This window comes from Neopelma chrysocephalum, unplaced genomic scaffold (genome assembly GCF_003984885.1).
Source record: "Neopelma chrysocephalum unplaced genomic scaffold, ASM398488v2 Primary Assembly neopelma1_187, whole genome shotgun sequence".
NCBI lineage: Eukaryota > Metazoa > Chordata > Aves > Passeriformes > Pipridae > Neopelma > Neopelma chrysocephalum.
Window position 1 is genome coordinate 690936 of NW_020897849.1, and position 25242 is coordinate 716177.

Here is a 25242-nt window from a genome sequence, read left to right on the forward strand (position 1 = left end):
GCAGATCAAGGATTAAATACTGCAAGATTTAAGGGCAGGATTGGGGAAGAGGCTGGTCGAGCTGACCTACAAATGGTCTGAGGAAATTGTCTTGGTTTATTCTGTCGGTTCACTCGAGTGTCGTTGCAGGAATGTGCCTCAGCCCCTCCAGCCCGGGGCTGGCTTTGATAGCAGGCACAGACATGGGCATTAGGGCTGGAAGAGCTGCCTCTCCAGGCTTTGATTCCCAGCCTTAATTAGCTCTTTCAAGTGAGAGGCAAGTTCAAGTCTGAGAAAAGGGAATATGAGGAACGCCAGAGTGCTTTCCTGCCCCGTAATCTCAAGGCAAGGAGGGCCTGGGATGTGGGGTTGCTCCAGCTCTCCTTTGTGCTCAAGCCTCCCTTGCTGGGAGGTTCCTGATGCTGCTCCTTGGTAGGACAAGGAAGGACCAAGAGGAACGCAGGTGGGAATTTCATTGCAGGAAGACTGATCCTGCCTTTCTCTACCTTAATTCCCCTTTACACCAGTGCCCTCAGAGTCCTTGCTTGACCTTGCACTTCATTCTCCCACACTGAATCTGTGGAGGGACAAGTCCTTCATTTTAGTCAGGATCTCTTCTGCCTGGACCCATAAAGCTCCCAATGGAGTATTGCACAGGGAGAAAGGCTGTGCCCAAATCTGGCTTTGATTTTTTTGTTTAGCTGCAAGGCCTCTGCACATTCAAAGAGCTGCCTTTAGATTTAAGCTGGGAGCTTCCCACTGGAGTTTCTTTCCTGGGCTGTTAAGCCTCTCCATGCATTTGCATATCAGCTCTGCTTGTGCTCCATACTAACATTTGCAGTATTGAACCTCTCAAATTAGGTTTGAAACCTCTCAGTCCTGGTTTCTGTGGCTTTAGACAGGAGCAAAAAGGCCAACAGCATTCTTGTGTTCCTTGGGATGAGTCCCAAACCAAGAGAACTGATGTCTCAGACTGAACTTGGAGGGCCCAGACTGCAGAAGTGGGAGAGAGGACAAGGAGCCAGGGGCTGGGTGACACAGTGGGGAAAAAAATGTTAGAGCATATTTGTGAGTGTATTTCTTCCCTGTGAATCAGAGATGCTAATGCTAAGCTGGAAAAGAACCTGGAGATCTTGAATTAAAAGAAGGGAGTCTGAAAAGTGTAACTAAGTAGGCTGTCCTCTCCTTAAATGAGCCTACTTAGAGCTGCTGGCAAGCCCTGCCTGAGATCAGCTGTGCTGCCCGAGGGAAGAGGTATTAGTGACTTGGCTGCTGCAAGGGGTTGCAGAGTCCAGCAGCTAAGCTTGGAAAATATTTGATGGTTGGTGAAGTATTTTGGAGCCTGGATATGTGTCTGTGAGGGCCCTGTTTCCTTCGCTGATGTCCTGTTGCCAGCCAGCCCCCAGCGCTGCTGCTCTGCCTCTCAGCACACGTGTTTGGAGCAGCTCTAAAACCAATTACAAAGCCATCAGTGAGACTTTTCCCTGGTTTTGTGTGGATGTCAAATGTTTCCCTGCTGGTGCAAATAGAGGCTTAACCTTCCTGAGATCCAGGCTGGAGCTGAACTTCAGCTTTGCTGCCCTGCCTTCAGCAGCCAAAATCCTGTGTGTGAACGGGTATAGATGATGTGCCTGGCACTGAGCATTTTAAATCAAGAGAGGAGAGATTTGGATTAGATTTTAGGAAGAAATTCTTTACATAGAGACTATGGTATAGGTTGCCCAGAGAAGCTATGGCTGCTCCATCCCTGGAAGTGTTCGAGGTTGGATGGGGCTTGGAGCAACCTGGGATAGGGGAAAGTGTCCCTGCCCATGTAAAGGAGTGGAATAAGATGAGCTTTAAGGTCCCTTCCAACTCAAACCATTCTCTTATTCCATGATTCTTTGTGGTATTAACTGCAGGGTTATGGAGCTGGATTCACTGCATTGTCCTCACCTCTTGGTGCATGATCAAGTCTGGCTTTTAGTAACAAACCTTCTTCCAATTTTGGTAATATTTCTGATAGAGTAATAACTGACTCAAAGGGGATCCACATTTTATGATTCTTCTGCTGCTGCCTTGATGTAATGCTTGCTCAGGGCCATTTCAGAGCAAGGGAAATCTCTTGGAGACCATTCCCAGCAGAGCTCTCCTAACCTGCAATGTGCACACAGATAATTACAGGGATGTGGGAGAACAGTGCTCTTGGCCCTGCTGGTAGTAGAGTCTGTAGCTTCTCTGGTCAAGCAGCTTGGTTGCAGCTGGATCTGGGAGATTTGAGGTCGGGCAGGACCTTGGTGAGCTGAGCTGGACAAACTGTGTCTCACGGTCAACATGCAGTGGGAGGCTTTGGGTCCCCAGATGTCCTGCAAGGCTGGATGTCCTGGAAACTTGCCCTGGCCTGTTTTGCAAACACAATATGAGGGCAAAGACGGAGACACAACTGTGTAATGAGCCTGCAATTCCCCTGTGCCAAGTTCCTGTGCGTGTTGCAGATGTTGGTAGTGTGATAGAAGCATTTGCAGAATGGGAAAAGTAAATATCCAGAGATGAATGGAGAATCCTCAATGTTCATTCCTCTCCTATCCCTGTGTTACAGCTGTCCTCCCTGTAATCTTCAGCACAGATCGGGAAAAAATGATAGATTTTTATGTCTGGGCAGTTGATTTGCAAATTGGTGATGTTCACTCAGGTGATAAATGGTTTCAGGTAATATCTCTCTGCAAATGCAGGATAATAGCTAATATTTAAAGAGTACACTTGACCCCAAACGCTTAAAAATTCATATAATCAGAGAAAAATGAGGCTGGGAAAAAAAGGATTCTTATGAGGTCATCTGATTTGCCCTTCTGCCCTACTTAAAACATTCCTGACAGATGTTTGTCTCACCTGTTCTTAACCTCCAGCGACGGAGGTTCCTCTCTCTCCCTGCACGATCTGTCTGTGCTGTGAGGAAGCTTTCCCTCATGTCAAATCCAAATCTCCTCTCTGGATACTGAAGCCATTCCTGCTTATACAGTCAGAGGGCACCTTCAAAGCCTTTGACACACGAGGCTCTTGTTATACAGTCATGGAAAAGTGACCACTGCAGTGTGGTTGGTGCAGGAACGTGTGGAACAGTGGGAGCAGGGCTGTAGGGACGTGCAGGGTGTTGGAAAAAGGAAAGGCTGTTCTCAAAGGGGAAAAAAAGGGCTTCTTAAAGCAGAAAACAAACTTCATGTTGGCTTGAGAAGGCTGTGGTTTAAACAGGCTTCATGGACTTTGTAATTGAGCAACCTGCTCTAGTGGAAGGTGCCCTTGCCCATGGGGGGGCTTGGAATGAGATGAGCTTTAAGGCCCCTTCCAACCTAAACCATTCTGTGATTCTGTGATTCCATGATACAGTTGGTATATACTGGATTTCTCAAAAAAAATAAAATAAAAAACCACAATATGAGAGGAGGATAGAGGTCTAAATGTGCCCTTTCTGTACAGGAATTGATCATTGGGGGATTTGTTGATTTTCATTACTATAAAATAGGACTAATAGGTGCATTTTGAAGCCCAGTGAGAATTCCATTACTGGGATGCTCAGCAGTGGAGACAGGGGAGGCTTCCCCTCTACCCTGGAGAGCAGTCAGGTGAATGGCTGTGTGGGACATACAAACATGGATGGAGAAGAGGAGGGTACTGGAGACTGACCCCAAAGCAGCACAAAGGTGTCAGGGGAGATGGAGAGGAGAGGGAATCCTTGCTGGACCTTTGTCTCACAGCAGAGCCCCAAACAAAATGTGCTGTTGGCACGTGCTCCTGGCTGTCAGCTCGGGAGCTGGTTGCATCCCAGGGTTGCTCTCCTGGGAGATCTTGGTCTCCTCATCAGCCTCTGATGTATCTTGCAGCATCACCTGCTGCTCTGCAGCCTAACAGACTCCAGTCCCTGAGATGAAAAGGTGTCACCTCCACCGCTGCAGCTTTCACCGGATACGCAGCACAAATATCTGCCTGATAATCAAAGTGTCTGTCCCCAACTATCTCCTGCCTTCTGCCGGTATTTTCTTTTCCTTTTGGCAGGAAATGGAGTTTGACTGTTTAAATTACTGTATTCAATCTCTTCCTGTTTTTCATGGCAGTGCTGTCACTTGGGGGAGAAATGAAATGTTTTCAGAGCTGACCAGCCAACAAAAGGCCTTGTGTAAAGAGCTGGGCAATATTTTCCCAATGCTTTGCTAAGAGAAGAAGATGTCTGGGACCCATGTCACTGTTTGACAAGTGACTTGGCTATAAAGGCTTCCTGTGCTTCTGGTGCCTGAGTGTGTAATTCCCCAAAACCTCTTTGAAGATGCTGCTGATGAAATCCCTGAGAGTCCTGCATCTCCTCCATACACCTGTTCCTCAAGTGGGCTCTTCTCTCCTGCTCCCTCCTGCTTTCCCTGCCTCCCCCTGCCCATCCTAGATGCCCACCAAGCAAGCACTGCTGCTGGGATGGGATTTAGCTGAATGCAGGAGGAGATTGTGGAGGGCAAACTGCTGATCAGTCTTTCCATGAATGGTTGTTGGGCACATTTGGATGCCAGTTGGGTGCACAGACATTTTCCTGAGCCCCTCAGCCAGGATGAACACTGGGGCTGATCCAGGGGCTCTGTTCTGCTCCATGTCACCAGGTTAGGAAGGGCCTTTTTTAACTCAGGTAATACAAGGGCTTTGTGTATGGGATGGGATGGTCAATTTGACTCCTGGCGAGGCCACAGTTGGTGATATGGCCAAGATTTTTCTATAAACAGCTTATTTCATGATATTCCTCTTCCTCCCAGGGCTTGGATTTGCCATTACTGGTGTTAACAGGACACACTGAACCTCTGAGACACCAAAATGGGGAGCAGCATTATGCTTGTTTCACAGGAGGGTTGGGTAAGGCACAGTAAAACATAACCCAGGGACTCCCGGATCTTAGTGCTGTTTCCAGGAAAAGGGAATATCATCCTTGCTGTTGCATTCCCCTCTAGCATGGTGAACAGAAAAACAGGGTCATCCTGAAAGAAGGATGTGGGCTGGAGCTGCTGGAAAGAAGCAGCGTTTCAAGGGAAAAAAAAAACACTTTACAATAAAAAGTACAATAAAAGCAGGAATTGTCATCCCCATCTGTCATTTCCCCCATCATTTTCCCACAAAAGGGAAAGATGGAGGTAAAAGGGAGTGTTAGCTTTGGCTTAGTTCTTAGGAAGGAGATGCATGTGTAGAAGGAGATCCATGTGATCCTGGTGCTTTGACATCTTTGCACACACAGCCCCTGCTTGTTCCTCTTGGCAGGGTCGGTCTGTACATGATCCCAACACTTTCCCATGGGAATGACTCCATCACAGGAATGAGCTATTGGTTTTGTTAGACCTTGTAGTGTCTCTGTTTGCCAGGTGGGCTATCCTAAGTCGTTCTAAGTGTCAATGCCACTCGTGCTTGCACAATAGGTCTTTTTGTTCATCTCAGCTGGATGGACAAGAGTTTTGGGTACATGTTTTACATACATGTCTTTACCCCAAATTATACAGACTCCTGCTCCTGATCCAAAGCATTCATCGTCAGTCAAGGTCAACTCTTGGTCAACTTGTAACAGTGTTTTCTTCTTCTTCCTCTGAAAATACAAATAAGAGCAGGAAACCCCCCAAAAAAATGACAGAGTGCAGTGTTTGGAAAGGCAGTACCCTCGGAAATACGGTAATGCCTCTCTGGGAATGCCCGCTGGAGACTCGCAGACGGAGCAAACAGGCCTGTGGCTGCCAGATCTGTGTTTGTATAATTGGTCACATCAGTTTGTGTTGGATGGGAGTGTGTGTGTGTGTGTGTGTGTGCAGAGCGTGTTGTCCCAGGGACTCGCTCAGAAACTTTGATAAGAGGTGACAGGGACACTGGGGGCTGGAGAGGGTGGAGGCTGAGCTGAGGAGGCAAGAGGGACAAGAGGTAGAGCCCTGTGGTTTGTAGATCTCCCCCATGCACCTTCCCTCTCCTCATTTCTCCACGTCCAACAGGCCTGACCATCATCTCCCCTGCAAAACTGGATGTGCTCCGGGATGAAAGGCATTCCAGCAGGGAGAAATGTCATGTTATCCTGCCACATGAGCAGCTCAGGGAGCTCTCCCCAGTGACACAGCTGGGGTTTCTCATGATTGTTGTCAGGGGTGGAAGTGGCCAGGGATGTCTGGGGCCTTGCTCCTCAGGCTGATGGAGAGCAGCTGACTCCACAGCTACGATGCTCCGAGCAAGGTCCTGGCCCCTCTGAACCAGAATTAGGAAATTCTCCCCACCTCCTCCCCTCTGAGGTGAGCAGCAGGCTCATTAACTAATTAGCACTAAGCCATTGAGCAGCGTGCCTGGTGTTCATACCTGGTGTTCCTGCTGGAGACAGGATGGTTGAGATTTAATGGAGTTACAGGAACATCTCAGCAGTGCTGCGTGAGCACCACAGGGCTTCTCCAGCACCTCCATGAGCTCTTAGTTCAGCTGGATATGGCTCCTGGTAACACTCCAGTCCTCCAGACATCCTCAAAAGCCCACCATTTATTCAGGTGGGGATGTATATCCCAACCTGGTGAGAGCTCCTTTGCAGGGGCTCCTCAGGCAGCACATGGATCATCTTCTCTTTTCCATTGGTGGTGACTCTTCCTCCCATGTGCCACCTCTCTGCCTTCAACCAGCAGGGATAAGGACATTTCCCTGCCTCTGTAAAGTGCTCGGAGCTCCAGGCAGGAAAAAAGTGGATTTGGAGGCTCTGGAGGAGAGAAAAACAAAAACTCTTAATCCCCTACATCAACTGCAGCTTGCACTTAAGGGCTGTAAAGCAGGGCCTAATTGCAGGAGAGGATGATTGCATTTGAGGTATTAAGTAGGTTCCTCAGTATTAAACACCTGTCCTTGAAAAGAGACTTCCAGATCAGTGGATGCAGAAAGAATGCTGGCAGTAATTAATTACCCTCTTATCATCCCCCACCCCCATCTTGAAACCTCTCCTTCCAAGATCCTCATTGTCCTTGGGGGGGGGAAATACACATTCATTTGGAACAAAAATACACACACACTGGAAAAAACCTCCTTCTCGAAACTAATTATTTAGGTCCTAAGCATAAAGCAGGAGGCAACTCTGTGCCTTTAAGTGGCCGGGTGCCAAACCCTCTCACAGAGCTGTTCTCCTCATGTCTGGGTGACCCTGCTCACACAGAATGCTCATTGAGGGCAGAGCAGGACCCAGGGCGGGGGAGTCGCTGTTGTGTCTGAGATATTCCAGGCTCAGCTCCCTCCCCCACCACCATTCCCATCCCTGCACCACGTTGGCTCTGCCTGAGCAGCTCAGCATCCCTCAGCGTCACCCCCAGGTCCTGGTGGTCCCTCAGCCTGCAGGTGAGCAAGGTGCCAACTTCTCCACCGCTGCCAGTTGGTGCCAGCTTCTCCACCACTGTGCTTTTGCCACGTGGACAATCAGATTTCGTTTCTGGGAACTGATCTTTGCTGCTTCCCCTGCCAGCAGCCCAGGCTGTTTTCTTCTGTGGTCGAGCCCTGCGGTCGCCTGTGGCTCAGCTTTGCATTTTTGGAGGGCTCCATATGTTCTCCTCTCGTTCTCCTTCCAGGCCAGGAGATCAGCGACTCCGCAAACCTGACCTCATGTTGCCTCTCCAGGAGGTTGCCTTGCAGGTCAAGGGGAACGCTTGTGCAAGAGGGTTTTTTTTTAAAAAAAACCACAACAAAAAAAACAAAAAAAAAAAAGGCAGAAGCAAACTCCAGATGTCCTGGAAGAGCCAGAAGCAAAGTAACTCCAGCTCCCTTGGTGAGCATGATGCTATTTAAAGCACCTCCGGAGCGGGGACAGCCGAGTGTGGGAGTTTGGACAATGCCCTTTCTGTTGAGGAGGGGGCCGGGGGGTGCTGGATCCAGCACTGCTTTCTGGGATAAATCCTCTGCAGACCCCTTTTCCCTTGCCTGATGCAAGTGTAGCTGTCGGGGTGAAACACAGGGCAGGGTCTCTCCTAGAGCTTGGGGAATCAGCAAAGATATTTAGCCTTTGGGAATGATCTGATGGGCATGGCTATTTATTTATATTCTGGGAAACATGGAAGACTTTTCTTTTTTCTCCCTGAACTATTCATGTTTCTCTACTTACCCAAATTCCATGGATGGGTCCCCGTTGTACCAGGTAGGATAATACAGATGTTGGAAGCAGTGTCCTAAAGACCGGAGATGGGAAAGGCTGTTTTACCCACAGAGAGATGTCTGAATCACATCTGACCATATTTCTGCCCCAGACACTCCCAGCTTGGCATCTGCATGACTTTGGGAAGTTAGTATTTTGCTCTAAGTTTGTTTCAGAGGCATTTTATTAACACTCTCCCGATCTTTGGATACTATAACAACAGCTTTGGGATGAAATTTGGTGTTTGCAGAGCCAGCACGGACCTGGCTGGATATATATGTTCAAATTCAGGATGGAGCTGGGGACCTGGGTGTCCTGGACACATCTACCTCCAAATCATTCTTCTCTTCAGCTCTGCTTTGTTGCACTGATAAATGCCTGTAATGGGATGAACATGTCTTGCTGAAATGCTGATCTTTGTTGCACCTTTCTCCTGCAGAAAAATACAGAGTACGTAGGGCTTAACATCTCCTTTGTGCCACCAGCCCCCAGTTCCTTCAATTTAGGGGCCAGTAATCATTGCAGCCCCAATGTTTCCTGCTTTATGGTGCAGATTCTCATAATATTAGCTGCCCCATCCCTGGAAGTGTTCAAGGCCAGGTTGGACAGGGCTTGGAGCAACCTGGTCTAGTGAAAATTGTGCCTGCCCACGGCAGGAGGGTGGAATGAGACAGGCTTTAAGGTCCTTTCCAACTCAAACCATTCTGTGATTCCATATTTAAAATATTTAAAGAAGTACTTGAAACTAGGAAAAGCAAGACACCCAGACAGACATGCAAGTAAAAGGTAAAGACAGAGGGACCTCTGTTTCCTCCATGCAGCATTGGAGCTGCCATAGCTGATAGAACATGTGGGTGACATTAGATCAGTATGAACAACATCGTATTTTCCCTGTTTCAATGTCATTACCCCGTCATTGTCAGTGTTCCAAAATATAATAGGATTTGTTCAGCTGATTTATCCTGTAAACAAGCAATATTAGCCAGGCACGTATTTAGACACGAGGAGAGAGGGGGGAGAGGGGAGAGAGGTGGGAGAGGCAGAGCGAGGGAGTTTGCAGAAGGGAATAATAAAAATTTACTCCTCCTAATGAGGGAATGACCCAGCACTCATGGATGGGCTGGGACTGTTGGTTGGGATCCCCAGCCAAGAAACACAGGGCTGTAATTGTGATGCTGTCCCTGCTTCCAAGGGCTGGCTGCAGCCTCCCACTTGCACCATCCCACTTTCAGATGCGGGAGGAGTTCGAGCTTAATGGCTTGAGTGAATTTACACTCTGATATAAAGTGCTCTGAATTCCTCAAGTACCGAGATCTGCCCAGATAGCGGCAGCAATCGGGGAGATTTTTCTCTTCAGACCTCGAGTGTTTTGGTTTGTTGTTTAAACTGATAACGGGGCTTCTTTAAATTCATTTTCTGTGGGATGGTAAGCCCAGACACGTCTTGCTTCTCCCTAATACAGATGCACAGCCCTGGATCTCTGTTATTTGTTGAGCAAGCCAAGCTCTCAAGAGCACATACATCCCATTCATTACAGCACTTAACTTACCTTTGCAGGACCACGGTGAGGTTTAATTAATGCTTTTAAGGGGCTCTGGGCTCTCCGGGTGAAGGTGTTGCTTGCATGCAAAGCAGTGATGTTGTTTCATTTATACGGCTCTGTTGGTGCACGTGGCACTTTGCAGCCCAAATGATGATTTTGTCCGTGTAACAAAATAATAATTATAAGCAATTGTGATTCAGTGGAGAACTGCTGGTGGTGCCGGCATAGGGGAGGCAGCTGGACTCTGTCCAGCAAGGTGCTGGTGTGTGTCACTGGAACAGGAATGAGGAGCGCCAGAAATGCTCCAGAAATGCTGGTTTAAGCTCTTTGCTGCCAATAAATAGAGGTAGTGGGTCAGGCACACTGTGAAAGGGAGGACAGGTCAGCAGGAGAAGGGTCCTGCACCCTTCAGCATTGCATGCAACAGGCAGTGATGATATTGTTGTGGGGACCTGAGGAACCCTGCAGTGTATCTGCAGATGGACAGGAGAGTTTGTAACTTGGGGAAGGGAATGTCTCTCTTTTAGGGGTCTCTATTGGATGGACATGCCTGAGAGAAACCCATGTTATGGCAAGGATGTTCAGGATTACAGGGCACAGCTGACAGAGGACAGAGCTCCAGTCTCTCCTTACACCTCTCCCACCACTGCAGTTGAAGTTTCTAGGAACTTGATATGTAGACAGCCTTTGGCTGATCAGGGAAATGTGACAGCCTTTAGGATTAAATGCAGCACCTTCTCTCAGAGGTGTCTCTCTGCTTACACAAAAACCCCTTTTCACCTAAGGTTTCCCCTATCTGGGACTCTTTCTCCCCATCTCAGCTACAGTAGCACCAGGAAAAGTCAGTGCTACTGTGCTTCAGGTGTGTAGCACAGCTTTGCTGCTGGAATAAGTTCTCACAGAAGAGCTCTAGCAGCTTATTTGATCAATACTTCCCTTTTGAAAAATCCCTAAATGCTTATTTACCCACTAGTCCATGGCAATCTCAAAGGCAGAGTCTCTACACTCAATAATCTCTCTTTCTTTTTTTTGGGGGGGGGGGATGTGTGTGTGAAAAATTCTAAGTGAATTTTTTTGAAGCACCAATCTGAAAGCCACTGAGATTATATTCTTCTGTTTATCCTTCAGTGCCTCATCCATATGATCCTCTGAGCCAGCAAGGGGATATTTATGGGACTGCTTCCTTTTACACCTTTTGCAGTCAGAGTTGCTGCTCTTCAGGCCATGTCCATCCTCCTTGTTTGTAGGTACAGTTGCCATCTGTGACAGGATGAATTTCAGTGACCTTTGGGATCTGATTTTCACCCCACCTGCAAGGGTTGGGATGCTGATGCTGAGATTTGGAATTATGGTGATGCTGGAAATGTTTTGAAGGGGTAGAAATACAATACACAAAAGGGAGATTTGGCTGACACAGTGATGGTGTTTGGGATGTGGGATGGGAAGAACTCCATGAATGAGAGTGTTTGTACTGTCTTAGTCTGACTTTGCATTGCTGTTGAAGATACTGTCCCTCTTCCCTGCCTGCATCAGACCCTTGGGGTCTAATTAAGGCACTTGAAATATCACTTAAATTACATTATCCAAACACAGGGAGTGCAAATATCCCCCTGAAAGATATTGACAGGAATCCAAGTCAGTTCTGCACTGTGCCCTGTTTATCTTGACTTAGTGAGAGTGTTTCTCCTGGAGAAACTTGGAGGTGAAGTTGACACCAGACCTGAGGGATCTGATGTAGCTGGTATCAGTCAGAAACAGAGACTCATTAACCTACTGGTCTTTCAGGCTGGATCCTTAATTACCTCTTCATTTGTGGTGGTAGGATTGTCTTCTCTGAAGGTGACCAAGAAGGGAGTAGGTGGTTCTTCTGAAGAAGGTGTTTCACACTTGATATCCACGATGTGCTTCTCTGGATAGTCAGTCGTGGACTTTCCAGCATGGGGGCATGAACTATTTCCCTCTGATCACAGAAACCTAGAATGGCTTGGGTTGGAGAGGACCTTAAAAATCATATAGTTCCAACCTCCCTTCCATAGGCAGGGACACCTTTCACTGGACCATGTTGCTCAGAGTTCCATAATAAGCCAGTGCTGCTTCCAGAGCAGAAATGCTGCTGCTGACCAGTCCCAGGCAACATTTCTGGGAAAAGTGGGAACCAGAGTTGGAGAATAATCCATGGGCTGAAAAGTCTTGGCAGTTGCAGCTCCGTGGCTGTGACTGAATCAGCAGATGCTAAAATCTGGGGTCTGGATCTCCGAGGTCTGAAGCAAGAAATGAGAAAAGCAAACTGAATGCCAGAATTGTTTTAAGATCATAATATTGGGGTCTAGAAAATTTGTAGGGGCTCACTAATGGATTTACCTTATACACATCTTTTGGCACTGTAATCATTCAGCAAGCTGTGACTTAGAGGATGTTAAATTTATAGCACAATTACTTTTATACACAATTACTAATAATCACCCAGCTCTGCTAAGCTAGAGGTCTGAAGACTAAAGAAACCTGTTGGTCTCTGTAAAAAGGCAGCCTGCTCTTCAGGAAATTGCAAATTTTACGACGTGGAGGTGCCTGCTATAGACTGTTGGGAAGTCTTACGCTCACAGCATAGCAGGGACATAAATACAGGCATAAAAAGTCTGTACTACATTAAGATTCTGCAGCACTCTGGAAACTTGACACCAGTCCTTGAACTGATACTTAAACTACAGACCTAAAAACCAAAGGACTGCACCAGTTCTAGTCAATTTGAGTAACTTTCCCCTCTGTTCTTGCGTTCCTGAATTGTGTTCGAATGAAAGCCTCTTAGCACGGTGGGTGCAATTTCCCTATAATTGGGAAAGTTACTGTAACTGCACTGTCATTTGTATATGGTGACATGTAATTGCACAGTAACCACTGCTGTGGGTGCACAAGTGAAAAGCAGAGTGCAATTATAATGTATTTCCAAATGCTGGCTCTTTATCCAGCTTCTGTTATATCACAGAGCACCCTGGGGAAATGGTGCCGGGTATTTTTGGATGTCATTAGACTGCAGGCCAACCACTGAAGAGTGGGTTGGTTGGTGATCTGTGCTGTCTTTGGTCAGTGGCCATCTCTTTGTGCACAAAATTTTGAACTGCAGATGGCAAAAGTCCACAGCCTTTTCCTGACCCACTGTTAGGAATGCATGGGATGCGGAGGGCAGTAACAGGCGTCAAATTATGGGAATTATGAGGCATGAGGTGAAAGTCAGAGGGGCTCTGTCCATCCTGCACGAGGACTTCACAGCTCAACACAGCTAACGGGCTGAAAAGCGATGGTTCTGCTGGAGTTCACAGCACAGATCGGGGGAGAAGGGACGTGAACCAAAATCCACTGATTTCACAGGAGTCAGAGGAGACACTGGGATGCAGCATGGCCAGAAGCAGAGATACTGCAGGAGGTCAGAGGCAGGGTCAATCCAGCTTCAGGAATGCCAAGTCCTGATACCATGGGCAGGGCAAACCAGCATTTAACCAGAAGTTCACCATGCTGAAACCATCAAGAGGACATGCCCAGGCAAACAGGAGAAGCACAAGTCTTGGGTACCATCCTGCTGCTGTTGGAATTTAAAGACCTGTGGTTTGTGGGAGATGGTTTCCCTCATTTCCAGCTCCACTGCATAAGGATTTATGGTTGACCCCTGCACCAGGTGATCTAGACACTAAATTTCCCAGCTTGTCTCTCTTCAGGTACCACGAAGTTCCTGGTGAGAGATTTTCCTAGGGCTTCCATCTGTCTAGATTTTTAAATACCCTGTTGAGTGGACACATGCCCACCCTCACCCTCACTTGGTCCTTGCTGTCGGAAGGAAAGGAGATCTTGCAGTCAGATGATGGAAAAGACCTTGGATATCTCCTTGCAAAGATTGAAATGTGTGTTCCTGTTGATTTCTTATTTCTGTTGGCTCCCTGGCCCTGCTGGCAGCACAGACAGCCCCTAATGTATGTGTTCCCTCCGTCCTTTGCCGTGGCCAAGCCTGAGATAACAGGAGTGAGAAGCCAAGTACCTGCCACCTTATGAAGACAGGGCTGTTAGGTATTAGCTGTAAATCAAAGGCTTGGCCATTGGGACAGCCTTTATCCCCAGTGAGTCTGTGCAATTGCTTTGGAGCCTGCTGAGAGATCTGGAAAAAGATGCTTTGATCCAGGAGGAAGATTTCTCCAGAGCGCAAGCAAGGAGGAATGAGGGGTGGCTAATCCCTTATTGAGGCTGTTCCCCAAATATGGATTAGGCTGTGTTTGATTATCAGGGGCTGTTTCAGAGGCCAATGGCTAAAGCAGATGTTTAAGGGACAATTGATGTATTATGAGCACTGTCTGCACTGGCCCCCTGATACCTGGTGCTTCAGTCACTTCAGCAACGCCAAGGAGCTCACTCCTGCTGGGGAATCAGATGAGGACAGGGAAGGAGGTGCTGTAATCAAATCTCTAACCCTTCTGCTGAATTAGGGGGTTTTGGGGACTCAGCAAATCCCTCAGAGACTGAGCCAGAACCAGCCTCGTAAAACCATCCCCTGCAAGAGGGCTTGGATGTCTTAATTATTTATTTGATAGGCTTAATCCTGGATGAGGCAAAGGCCTGCCAGAACCCTCCTGGAAATCAGGCCCATTCTTTTGCACATCCTTCCTTTTTCACTGGTGAATGTGACACTTGGCCGTGGTGTCACGGCTGCAGATGAACCCCCTCGTTGCTGACACAGGGAGTGGTGGCAGGAGCAGACCCCAGCCTCCCACCAGCTGGTCCCCCTTCCCTTCAGCCCAGGATGGAGAGGCAGCTGGTGGGGCTTGTGAGGGCATTTTTACCCTGGGAGCTGCCAATCAGTCCGAGATGAGGATATTTCAGATAGTTAGAACACCTTATAAGCCTGTGTTTAGCAGCTTTCCTGGGGCAGAGGGGTGGTGAGTAATATTCCCTCTTTTGCAGGTGGGAGTTTGGTGTAGGATGATGAACTGATTGATTCCAGTCCAGCATCCCAACCACGAGCCTACAATTCCTTCCCAGTTACCTGCTGAGTGTGTCGTGACTTTCTGGGTTAGATTTTAACTGCTCAGGATGCCAGAATTGCTGATGTTATTCCCACCTCTTTAGACCTTCCCTTTGCCTCTCCCTGCTATCCCAGCCGGTGTGGCGGCAGCATTAGAAGCAGAGTGAATTCATGTCCTCACCTCCTCTTTCATTCTGGAAAGTCGTTAACGCAAAATTGCCAAGCAGAGAAGCTCCAGAGAGTTTAACGTGGCTACTTTATATTGCTGCTAGGAGTGTCTGGAATTGAAAATAAACCTGTGCTTGCAACTCCTGACCCTTTCATCATAAATCCAAACTTCCTTACGTGTTTCTCTTTGCTGCAGAAGATGACTGTGTTTCTGTCTTTACAAAGGCCTGTGTGCAGCTGAGAGCCACAGCTGTGCAGAAGCCGGGTGGTGTTTATTTGTAGGGTTTTGCTTGCTGGCGTTTTTTTGGCAGATGATCCCCAGAGGAAATAACCCAAATACGTTAAATGAAAATAGTTTTCATGTGGCGTGTGGCTCGCTGGCCTCGCTCCTGTTCCTGGGGGAGGGCTGTCCACATGGCAAACCGCAGCTCTGGGGTTGCTGCTCTGGCACCCACCCAGCAGCACGTGAGTGGACATGGAATCCTGGAATGATTTGAGTTGAAAGTGACCTTAAAGATGACCAAGTGCAATTCCCCTGCCATGGGCAGGGACACCTTCCCTATCCCAGGTTGCTCCAAGCCCCGTCTAACCTGGCCTTGAACACTTCCAAGGATCCAGGAGCAGCTATAAGTTTTCTGGGCAACCTGTGCCTGGACCTCCCCACCCTCATCATAAGCAATTTCTTCTTTATATCTACTGTGACTCTACCTTCTTTTAGCTTAAAGACATCACCTCTTGTCCTTTTGATACAGACTCTACCAAAAATCTGTGCCAGTATTTCTTTGTAAGTCCTTCCTATAAGGATGTGCCCTTCTGTAAATAATATCAGGGAAATAGGATTAAATAAATAGGCTTAAATTAATTTTGTGTCTATATAGGGGAAAACCATAATATCAGCCCCATTAGAGGTAGGTGTGATCTCAGCTGGAGTTGGGTCCAGTCTGATGGAGGAGCAATTAACCTGGGGCAATTAGATTAATTCTCAACAGGTGGGAGATGAGCTGCAGATCAGCCACAGGTGGTTGTGCTTGATGCTGGGATCTCTGGCTCTATATCTTGTGAGTCTGTTAGAGACTCCTGCCTGAGACTGGAGGTTCTAGATCATGTAGGAAGGCAGCCAGATGATTCCCTGGGTCCTTTCTGGTCTCAAGTGCTTCAGCTGAAGTAGTTGGTTTTGGCTGTGCTGCGGGGAGGGAAGCGTGTGGGAGGCTGAGCTGCTCCAAGGAGAGTGCCTCTGACAGTGCCAGCTCTGCTTGATTTATATCATTTCACTGCTTGTCAGTGTAATTTCCTCTCGTTGGAGATGGAGCTTTGTACGCTGCACCCAAGGTAAGGCGTCTGCTGGCACCATTAAGCTTTTCATCCTCTCAGTGGGGAGAAAAGCTGTCTTGTTTTCCTTAAAAACTTTCTTCCCTTTCCCCTCTTTGTGCCACTTGGGAATTTTTTGCTTTCAGTCTGAAATGATTCTTTTCAGCTTGACAGACCATTAGAATGAGCACTTATGCAGTTTTATTATACCCTTGAAACACAAATTGTGCTAATTTGAGAGCTTAAGAGTTTCTGGTCAAATTGTGTCTGACTTGAAGACTTGGATTCTTCTCAGATCCTACATCCACAGCACAATTCAAGTTGGAAGGACATTAGGAGGCCTTTCAAGTATGATGCATCTTTCTATTAGATACTTAGGCTGTGTGGATCATCTGGAGTCCTTTTGCAACCAGCTCTGTGGGAAGGTGTATTTACTTCCTTGACATCTCTCCTTTCCTCTGCTGATTATGGATTTCTATCCTGACCTGTGTGACAAAGCTGGGATGCAGATTTATCTTAGACTTTGTGCTGGCATTGTGCACTATCAGCGTCCTGTCTGCTGCTGGTGGAGGCTGCTGATCTGCTCTGTAATTGCTCTTTGAGCCGGTGTTTTAGCTCTGAAAGGGCAGTCTCCACAAACACTAATGACTCTTGCAGGCCAGAGCTCAGGATAGCTGATCCTTACTAATGGCTCTTCGAATTCCTCATAGGTTTTATGTATTTATAAACACATTTAGGACACGTTATTCTTCCACTCAGTAAAAACCATCTGTAATTATTGCCTGTAATTGCTGGGTGAGGATAAAGTGAATCAGCTATCAGGCTTTTACTGCTGGTGAACTCAAGCATGGAACATCACAAATTCTAGCCATGTTTCCAGGAAGATGTGAGCTCACACAAAGAAAATTGTCATGGTCCTTTATTAAATCAAAATTAGACAACCTGCATAGTCAATTATTGCCCTCCTGGGCCTTAGTCCACCAAAACATTTTAAGTGGATGCTTAACTTCAGATCTGTGAGTGATCCCAGAGAAGTTAATAAAGTCCAACTGCTTTGGCAGTTGAGTGCTGGGATTTTTGGGGCTTCAGCTTTATTTGACTTGTTCTGTGGAGATGTGTAACTTGGATTAGCTTAACCTACTTTGGTGGTGCCTTAAGGTAAAAGAGGTGTCTGTACCACACTGCTGCTGTGCTTCTGTAATTCCCTGAAGCCCAAGGAAACACCCTCAGAAATATCCAGACACCACATGCATTCATGTGGGAGGATCCCAGTGGAGCATCCGCCTGATGACAATCCTGTGGAGTTCAAATGCAACAGGTTAAATTAGAGCTTAGGCAGCAGCATTAATAAACAGAGGCTCTCCTCTGGTTGTTGGGAGTTCATGGGTATCTCCAAAAAATGCTGGAAAGCTTCCCTAATAACTATGAAACCTTCCCTCCTCTCCAAAGAACTTGAGTGAATTGCAGTATCCCTGTAAGATGGATAATCATAGAAACATAGAATGGTTTGGGCTGGAAGGGACCTTAAAGACCATCTCATTCCATTCCCTGCCATGAGCAGGGACACCTTCCACAATCCCAGGTTGCTCCAATCTGGCCTTGGACACTTCCAGGGATGGGGCAGCCACAGCTTCTCTGGGCAACCTATGCCAGGGCCTCACCACCCTCACAGGGAAGAATTTCTTCCTAATATCCAATCTAACCTTCCTCTCTGTCAGTTTGAAGCCATTCACCCTTGTCCAAAATCCCTCTCCAGCTCTAAAGAGCCCCTTTAGGTACTGGAAGGGGCTCTAAGTTTATAGAGTTTAGTTCTTACGGTGGCCCCTACTGCAGATTTGGCCTGGGCTGACCATCTCTCTCCCAGACAATTCCTGGACATGCCTTGGAGGACTGTAATGTCCAAGATGTAGCATGAGCAATCCTACAGAGTTTGGAATTGGGAAGATTATTTAGATCTCATAGATGTGATTATTATATCGGGTCTCGGGCCCAGAGGGCAGGTCAGGGTCTCTTTTATTTGCCAGGGCAGATTTAGCTCAGTGGTTCTTATTCTGGATCCCATGGGAATAACGTGCATAATTTTTTTTGACAGAACTAGATATGTTTAAGGCATTTTCAGCAGATTTTGTCTTTGACTGCTGGGTCTTGACTGGTTGAACTGACTGGTAAAGCAGTAGGAAAAAGGCTTAAAGTAATGTATCCTGCTGGGCTGTCATTCAAGACAACCAAGTTTCCAGTTTTCCTTCTGCCTGTAACTCATCACACAACTTTGGACAAATTTTTTTCCACCTCTCTGTTTCTCCAGTCCTCGGGGGTTTGTCAGCTTGCTTAAATTACAGACCTGTTATGCAACGGGTGGACACTTCCCAAATGGCTAAAGAATGGGTGACTTCACTTGTTTACACCCTCTTTCTTTTTGTTTGCAGCTGTTAACAATCGATGACAATTTCTGTGGCCTGGACATGAATGCCCCCTTGGGAGTATCATCCATGGTGAGAGGGCTCCCCATTTTCACTGAGGACGGAGACAGGATGACATCCGTGATTGCCTACGTCTACAAGAACCACTCCCTGGCTTTTGTGGGCACCAAGAGTGGGAAGCTCAAAAAGGTAAGACCTGATGTGGTCCTCTAACTCCAGATTTTCATGTTCTTGAGGAGATTTGCTGCGTTGCATTGAGTGTGAGAACAGTTTTTATGCTAAGGTTTTCCTGTTTTGAGGTTAAAAAAATGTTTTTAGTTGGCAAAAAAACGTGTTTCGCCCTTGAGGGATAAAGAGAATCTGAGATAAGGATAAAAATCCTTCTTCCAAATTGTTGCTCATCAGAAAATGAACATTTCTGAAGTCAAACCGCACTTCCAGTCACAGACAGACTTGATGTAATTCACGTCCAGCAGAATTGTCTGTGCTCAGACCATCTCTAATTAAGCAGTTGGTCACAGGGTATCTGTGCATGCTGGAGGAAAACTGATTGTGGCTGAAGCTTAAGCAATGGGATTCATGCTCTGCAGATCTTTCAGTGTGACTGGGCTGTGATTTCACCACAAGTCCAGCATGGGATTAGTGGTTGCTCTGTTTGTGTCAGGCCTGGTGCTTGTGCTGAAGGAAGAGTGTTTTCATCAAAAGAAAGCTGTGTCTTGAAGGATAATGAGCTTTTATGTTTATGGTTGACGCCACATAATCTCAAATACAATAAAGAGTGTATTTATGTTCCTCCCTGTGTGTTCTCACTAGAAATATGCCCTTTGCATGGCAGTAGCTCTGCAGTTTGCTGTGTAAGGCAATAAAAGAGAGGCTTGAGAGGTGAAATCATCTACCTATGGTTTTCTCAAGGGAAGAAGAGGTGTTAAAAGTGACCTTCTCATGCTAATGATGGACCTTGCCTCCATTTGAACCTCTTTGTGCCAGTCTGACAATGTTTGTCTGAAAGCTCAGCCCAGGAGGGTTGTAAAATATTGTATGTGCAAGGAGACTGTGTGGCTTTGCCGTGATAATGGTGAGAGGCTGGGAAGGGAGGTTGGGCAGAGCCTTGGGGGTTGTGTTGGGTGTTGTTCTCTCTTTGAATCCCTTTTGCAAGTAAAGACTTCCAAGCTGGGGGAAGGAAGCTGCTTTGAGAAGGTGACCCACTGTGTCTTGTGCAGAGGATGGGCAGAGAGGACAAGGGGAAGGAAGGGAGTTGCTTGCTCATGGATGCTTAAGGAATGTCCAAAATCTCTGGTTTTATTCCTGTACCTGTTTCCCCACTTGAAAAGAAAACCAGGGTTGTAAATTCAGGTGGCATTTTCCCCATGTTGAGGAAGGGCTGCAAGGGGGATGGGATCCTGCCCACTGGCAAATGTCTCTGGCTTTGTTCAACAGAGGAAAGGCTGCTTGTGCTTTTGAAAAGAGAATATGTTGGTTTGTAGTTTTTTTTTTTTATTCAGGCACGTGGAAAAGGAGCCAAATTGTTTTTTTAAATGGTCATAATAAAAATAATCTCCTCCGCAACTAATTAGGTTTTGCTTCCCTGTCATCTGTGATATCACAATAAACTGTTCAGTTCTCCAGTCAGTCTCTTGTGGGGGGGAAATGGGGTGGCTGAGGCCTGAATCGTAAATATCCAAAAGACCTTAACAGTTAATGACTGCTGCCTCCCTGCACTCCCAAGCTTTTGGTTTTTCCTTTGGCTCCAGGAGAAGCAAACTCAACCACAGCTCTCTTTGCCTTTGCTGGTCACATTGCAGAATCTAAGATCTGATTCCTTTTTAATAGGGGAAAATAGGAGAGAAAGCTTTCCGTGCTTTAAGGAGTGTGGTGGGGAGCAGGGACAGCCTTATAGGGTAAAGAATGAGAAGAGGGGAGCTGAGGTGGCTGATGTAATTTGAGAAAGGGAATGAAATGAAGCTTTTTCCTCATGTGCTGAATATTCTGCCTGTGGTTGTTACTGCTGTGGGTGCATGAGTTGGAGCAGGGCTGGAGCCTTGGGCTGGGACCTTTTCTTGGATGAGTAAATCTCCACCAGAGAGGCAGAACACAAAGCAAAATGGGGCTCCCCTGAACGTGTGGTGTTATTTTGGACCACTAGATCCAGACTCCTGGAAACATTTAGTTCCTGCAGGTTCAGCCCTATCCTTGCTATGACTTGCACAATTATTGACTCTCCTCTACATATTGTCCTCCCCCAGTGCTCCTGAGAGTGTCTGAGCTCAGGACACCAGCCTGGATTCCCCTCTGGGTGCTACACAAGGCCAGTTTGGCACTCAGGATTTTCCCTGGATGCTCCTTGGCCCCTGTCAAGACTTTATGGCCCTTCTGATGCTTTGTTTTCCATCTTGGCTCATCCATCAGGTGGTGTTGAATAGGAAGCAAGGAAAATACTGCATTGAGATTGCAACTCCAGCATAATACATTACGTTGGCATGGTGTTTGTGTTCTGTTCAAAAACTAGCAGTAAATTACAATGAACTTTGTAGGATTATATGAAACTCCAGGTACCAGTGGACAAATCCCAGGAATTATCTTTTTTTTTCCTGCTGTTGGCTCCTACCAGGCATGGAATGTCCTGCTGCTTCTGGTACAGTGCAGCTACTCAGTCAAGCTGCAGTGGAACATTTTGGATAACATGAAAGAGGAGTCAGGAGATTATCTCCAAGATAGCAGGATTTACTCAGTGGTTGGAAGACTTTTGCTGCAAGATGGTTTGGGAGAAACTTTCCCTCTTTTCCCCCGTAGTTCCAGTATTTTTCTCTCTGTGTGTATTTTCCTAAGAAAGTGGCAGACCGCATATCTGATTTTGATTTACGTGATCCGTGAGTTCTCTGCAAAATACCCACAGTCATAAAGCAATATCTGTCAGTTGATACACAAATGTCACACGTGGCAGAGGAGTTTATCCAGTGGCACACACAGCTGAAGCAAAATATTGTGCTTTACGGGAGCATATCATTAAAATGAAAACTAGCAGCGTATCAGGAATCTGTCCATGTAACCAAGACAACAAAGGCAGAAAGAAAAGGGAAAAACTAAGATAGAGATAGGGCAGGGGAAGTGTGAGTGAAACCAAATGACACGCTTGGCCCCTGCGATTTCACTGCCCCAGGCAAAATGCATTTTGCAACCCTTGCTCATTCACAAAGCTGCCTGTGCAGCCCATCGGGAAGGCACTGAATAATGTGCTGGAGAAATATTCCCTCCAATTCTGCTGGCTTGTCCACAACACTGCCTGGGCCCTGCAGAATGAGGGAATAAATAGGATAAAAATGCAGAGCTACGGAAAAGAAAAATCCCCCCCCGTCCATATCTAATGCATGGAGGCCTCTGCCCTCGGATTAAAGGTTCCATGGATGGGGATGGAGATGGGTGGCCCAGGGAGGAGTGTGTTGGGAGACAACTGGGTTCAGTTCTTTGCTCTGCCAGAAACTCCTGGTGTGTCTTCACTCCTTGTTGTCTCTCCTGCAAATGGCAGGGAATATTTTGCTTGCTCAAAGATCATTTTAGAAGATTAATGTGTTAAGTGTTGTGAGGTGTACGATCATATCAAACAGCTTAACAAATGAGATGGAAAACCAGCTCCTGACCACTTGTGGGCATTAAAGATGTTGTGGTATTGTTTAATGAGAAATATTTAATCTCCCAGTGCTTTGGTTTGAACCCAGCATCTGTAATTACCTCCTGTGCTGGCTGGTCCATGGTGTTCCCAAGACCATGTCAGTAAGAATTGCCACAGCTTCATAATCCGGGTGCCTGATGGGCTTCCTTGGAAGTGGATTCCTATTTCCTTGAGTGTTTGGGACAACACCCATGGCTGATTCTCGCCCATGAGAATTTTTAGTGATTTCTTTCAGGAGGTACAAAAAACCCCACTTGAGTTTAACAAATGTCTGTTTTGTCTCCCTCCAAACAGCACAAGAGTTATTCCTGGATATGTCCTTCCTGCAAACAGCTCTGCTGTAAAACAGCCAGGTGCCAAAATCCACTGGCTTTTGATTTTTCCTCTGCTCAATCTCTCATTACATGCTTGGCTCTTCACTCCAGTGGCAGTAGAAAAGCAGAGATGTACCCATGGAGATGTTTTGCATGGTTTTTTATGCTTGGTTTGGATTTTTTTCCTGGTGTGTCTGGCCAAATCATGTGCCACTAATACCTGTCATCACGAAGGGAGCATAGCAGGATTCCATATTCCTTGCATTCCTTCTCTAGGCATTTAATTTATGGGTCACTGCTTTTGTGCAGATCATTTCCAGTCAAAGAAATACAACTTACCTGCAATTATTCTGTGTGTAGATGCAGGTGTAAAGGGCGAGTTGAGCTTACAAATGTCAACCTGGGAACAGCCCTAGGAATTGTACTTCCAACAAAACAAAGATCTTGGACCATTTTGAAATGTTTATTTGAAAATGGAGTAGCAGAAATTTCCATTTATTTGAAACTTCCCCAGAAGAAATAGGGTTTATTTATTCCATCCAAATATTTCACTCAAAGCCTTTTCTATGCTAAATTCCTTGCAGAGATAGAACCTTGGCTTAAAAACCAATACTTTCACTCTGTGGCCTGGATTTCATTTTTCATCAAATCCCATCAGTTTGCTGACTTTGAAGTGCTTTTTAGATTTGGACTTGCCATTGGGGGTGAGGGTTTTCACTCAGATCAGACAGCTCTGGAATCTGGCCAGCACTTCCAACAGGTATCAACTCCATTTAGTAGAAAATCCTCAGTACTGACCAGTTCCACGAGCAACCCTCTGGATTACCCTGAACCCTTGAGACCCTGCTTTCCTTGGATCCAGAGACAAAACACCACAGGGAGAATTTGAGATCTGAGAGCTTGGATTTGCAGTTCTTCTTTTGGCCCACGGTGGTGTTGGGGAAGGTTGGCTTTGTCCAATGCATAATTGGATTGGAAAGTACACGTGAGTCTGAGCTCCTGCAGGTTTCTGGATGTGGAGCTGGGGCTGCCCTGTCCCTGGCAGCTCTCCTGGTTGGATTTACAGTGCTGTTTATAGCCCACCTGTCTCAAAGGGGGAGTGGGAACTGCTGACAGGTAGGGATGGAGCCTGTAGGTTAGAGAAGATGCACCTTGGTGTGTGGTAGGGTGAGGACAACTTCAGCCAGGTAACCCTGAAGGGCACCCAAACCTGCAGGTCTGACTGAGGGGAGACCTCACTGCAGTCTACAATTGCAGTTCCTCAGGAGGGGCAAAGGAAGGGCAGGCACTGTTCTCTGCTCCCCAGGTTCCCAGGGACAGCACCTGAGGGAATGGTCTGAAGTTGTGCCAATGGAGGTTTAGGTTGGATACTAGAAAAAGGTTCTTCCCCCAGAGGATGGTTGGGCACTGACCAGGCTCCCCAGGGCAGTGGGCACAGCCTGAAGCCTGACAGAGCTCAAGGAATGCTAGAATGATCCTCTCAGGCCCATGGTGTGACCCTTGGGGATGGTCCTGTGCAGGGCTGAGGGCTGGACTCGATGATCCTTGTGGGTCCCTTCCAGCTCAGCATATTCTGTGTGATTGCTGTGCTCTTGCCACCATCATTTTCCCCTCACATGTGGGGTGAGATCCCTTCCCAGAGCAGGATTTGTTCTGTTTAGCAGAAGGCAGATGAATCCTGGTGGCACTGGAAGCATGTGAGGTCCTTCCCCCAAGCTGGATTACACTCAAGTGCCAAGCTGTGGCTTCCCCATCCCTGGAAGTGTTCAAGGTTGGGTTGGATGGGGCTTTGAGCAACCTGGTCTTAGTGGAAGGTGACCCTGCCCACGGCAGGGGAGTGGGAACAAGATGATCTTTAAGGTCCCTTCCAACCCAAACTATTCTGTTTTTCGTGCAAAAAGTCTGAGCAAGGTAAAAGGGTTCAAAACGTGGGAAGAAACCCACAGGCAACAGAGCTCTGAGTGGGTTGGTGGTATCATAATGTACCCACATGAAGAGGAGTATCTCCCTCTTCTCTGATTCCTCACCTCTCATCCAAGGAGCTGGAGCTACTGTGGCACCCTGAGTTCACCACGACCAGGGTGGCAGTCTCATGGTACCTGCAGGCACAGGCAGATCCTCACTGTTTCTCCAGGAAAGAGGGTTTCTGAATACACAAAAACCAAGAAGCCCTGCTCAGTTTTGATATTCCCTGGAGGGTATCCTGCTGCTGACAGCTCTGTGTGAATGTCAGCAGGGAAACTCTGCTTCCTTCTCCTTCCCTCCGCTGCCTTGAAAGAGTCAGGGTTCTTTTTGAATTTTATTTTTTTTTTTCCCCCCAGCTGTTTGGCAAGTGGACTTGACTGCTCTGAAAACAGGCTGTAGAAGCTCTGGCTCCTGCTGGGAAGATGGTTTCTGCAAGAGGGGCTTGTTCACCCTGGCCTCTCCTCACAGCTTCCTAAACCAGCAGGAGTCCGGGTGCTTCACTGACTTGTGATGGAGCGATGCTGGTTCCCGTCTGAGTTTGACATCTGTGAAGGCTGTGGTTGTCTGTGTCCTACACTGAAATGCAGCCCCACTTTAAGACGTTGTTGCCAGCTTAGATGCCTGAAAAGCAGTTCATTTTTTCTGGCTGTAGCACTCAGAAAGTTGGGATTTTGCAGCTGTGGGGAACTTGGCACTTGACGCTCGTGTTGGGTGCCCCAGCAGGGGTGGGAGTCAGTGTGGG

General features: G+C 47.1%; 1 protein-coding gene across 2 annotated transcripts in view; it reads left to right on the forward strand.

The window, feature by feature from the left end:
• PLXNA4 (plexin A4) overlaps positions 1 to 25242 on the forward strand; it is a 451641-nt gene that overhangs the window by 29068 nt on the left and 397331 nt on the right. For both annotated transcript variants that reach the window (XM_027702477.1, XM_027702478.1), the window contains exon 3: positions 18561 to 18743. In XM_027702477.1, coding sequence (XP_027558278.1) covers positions 18561 to 18743 — 183 coding nt within the window. The remainder of the gene's footprint in view (positions 1 to 18560; positions 18744 to 25242) is intronic.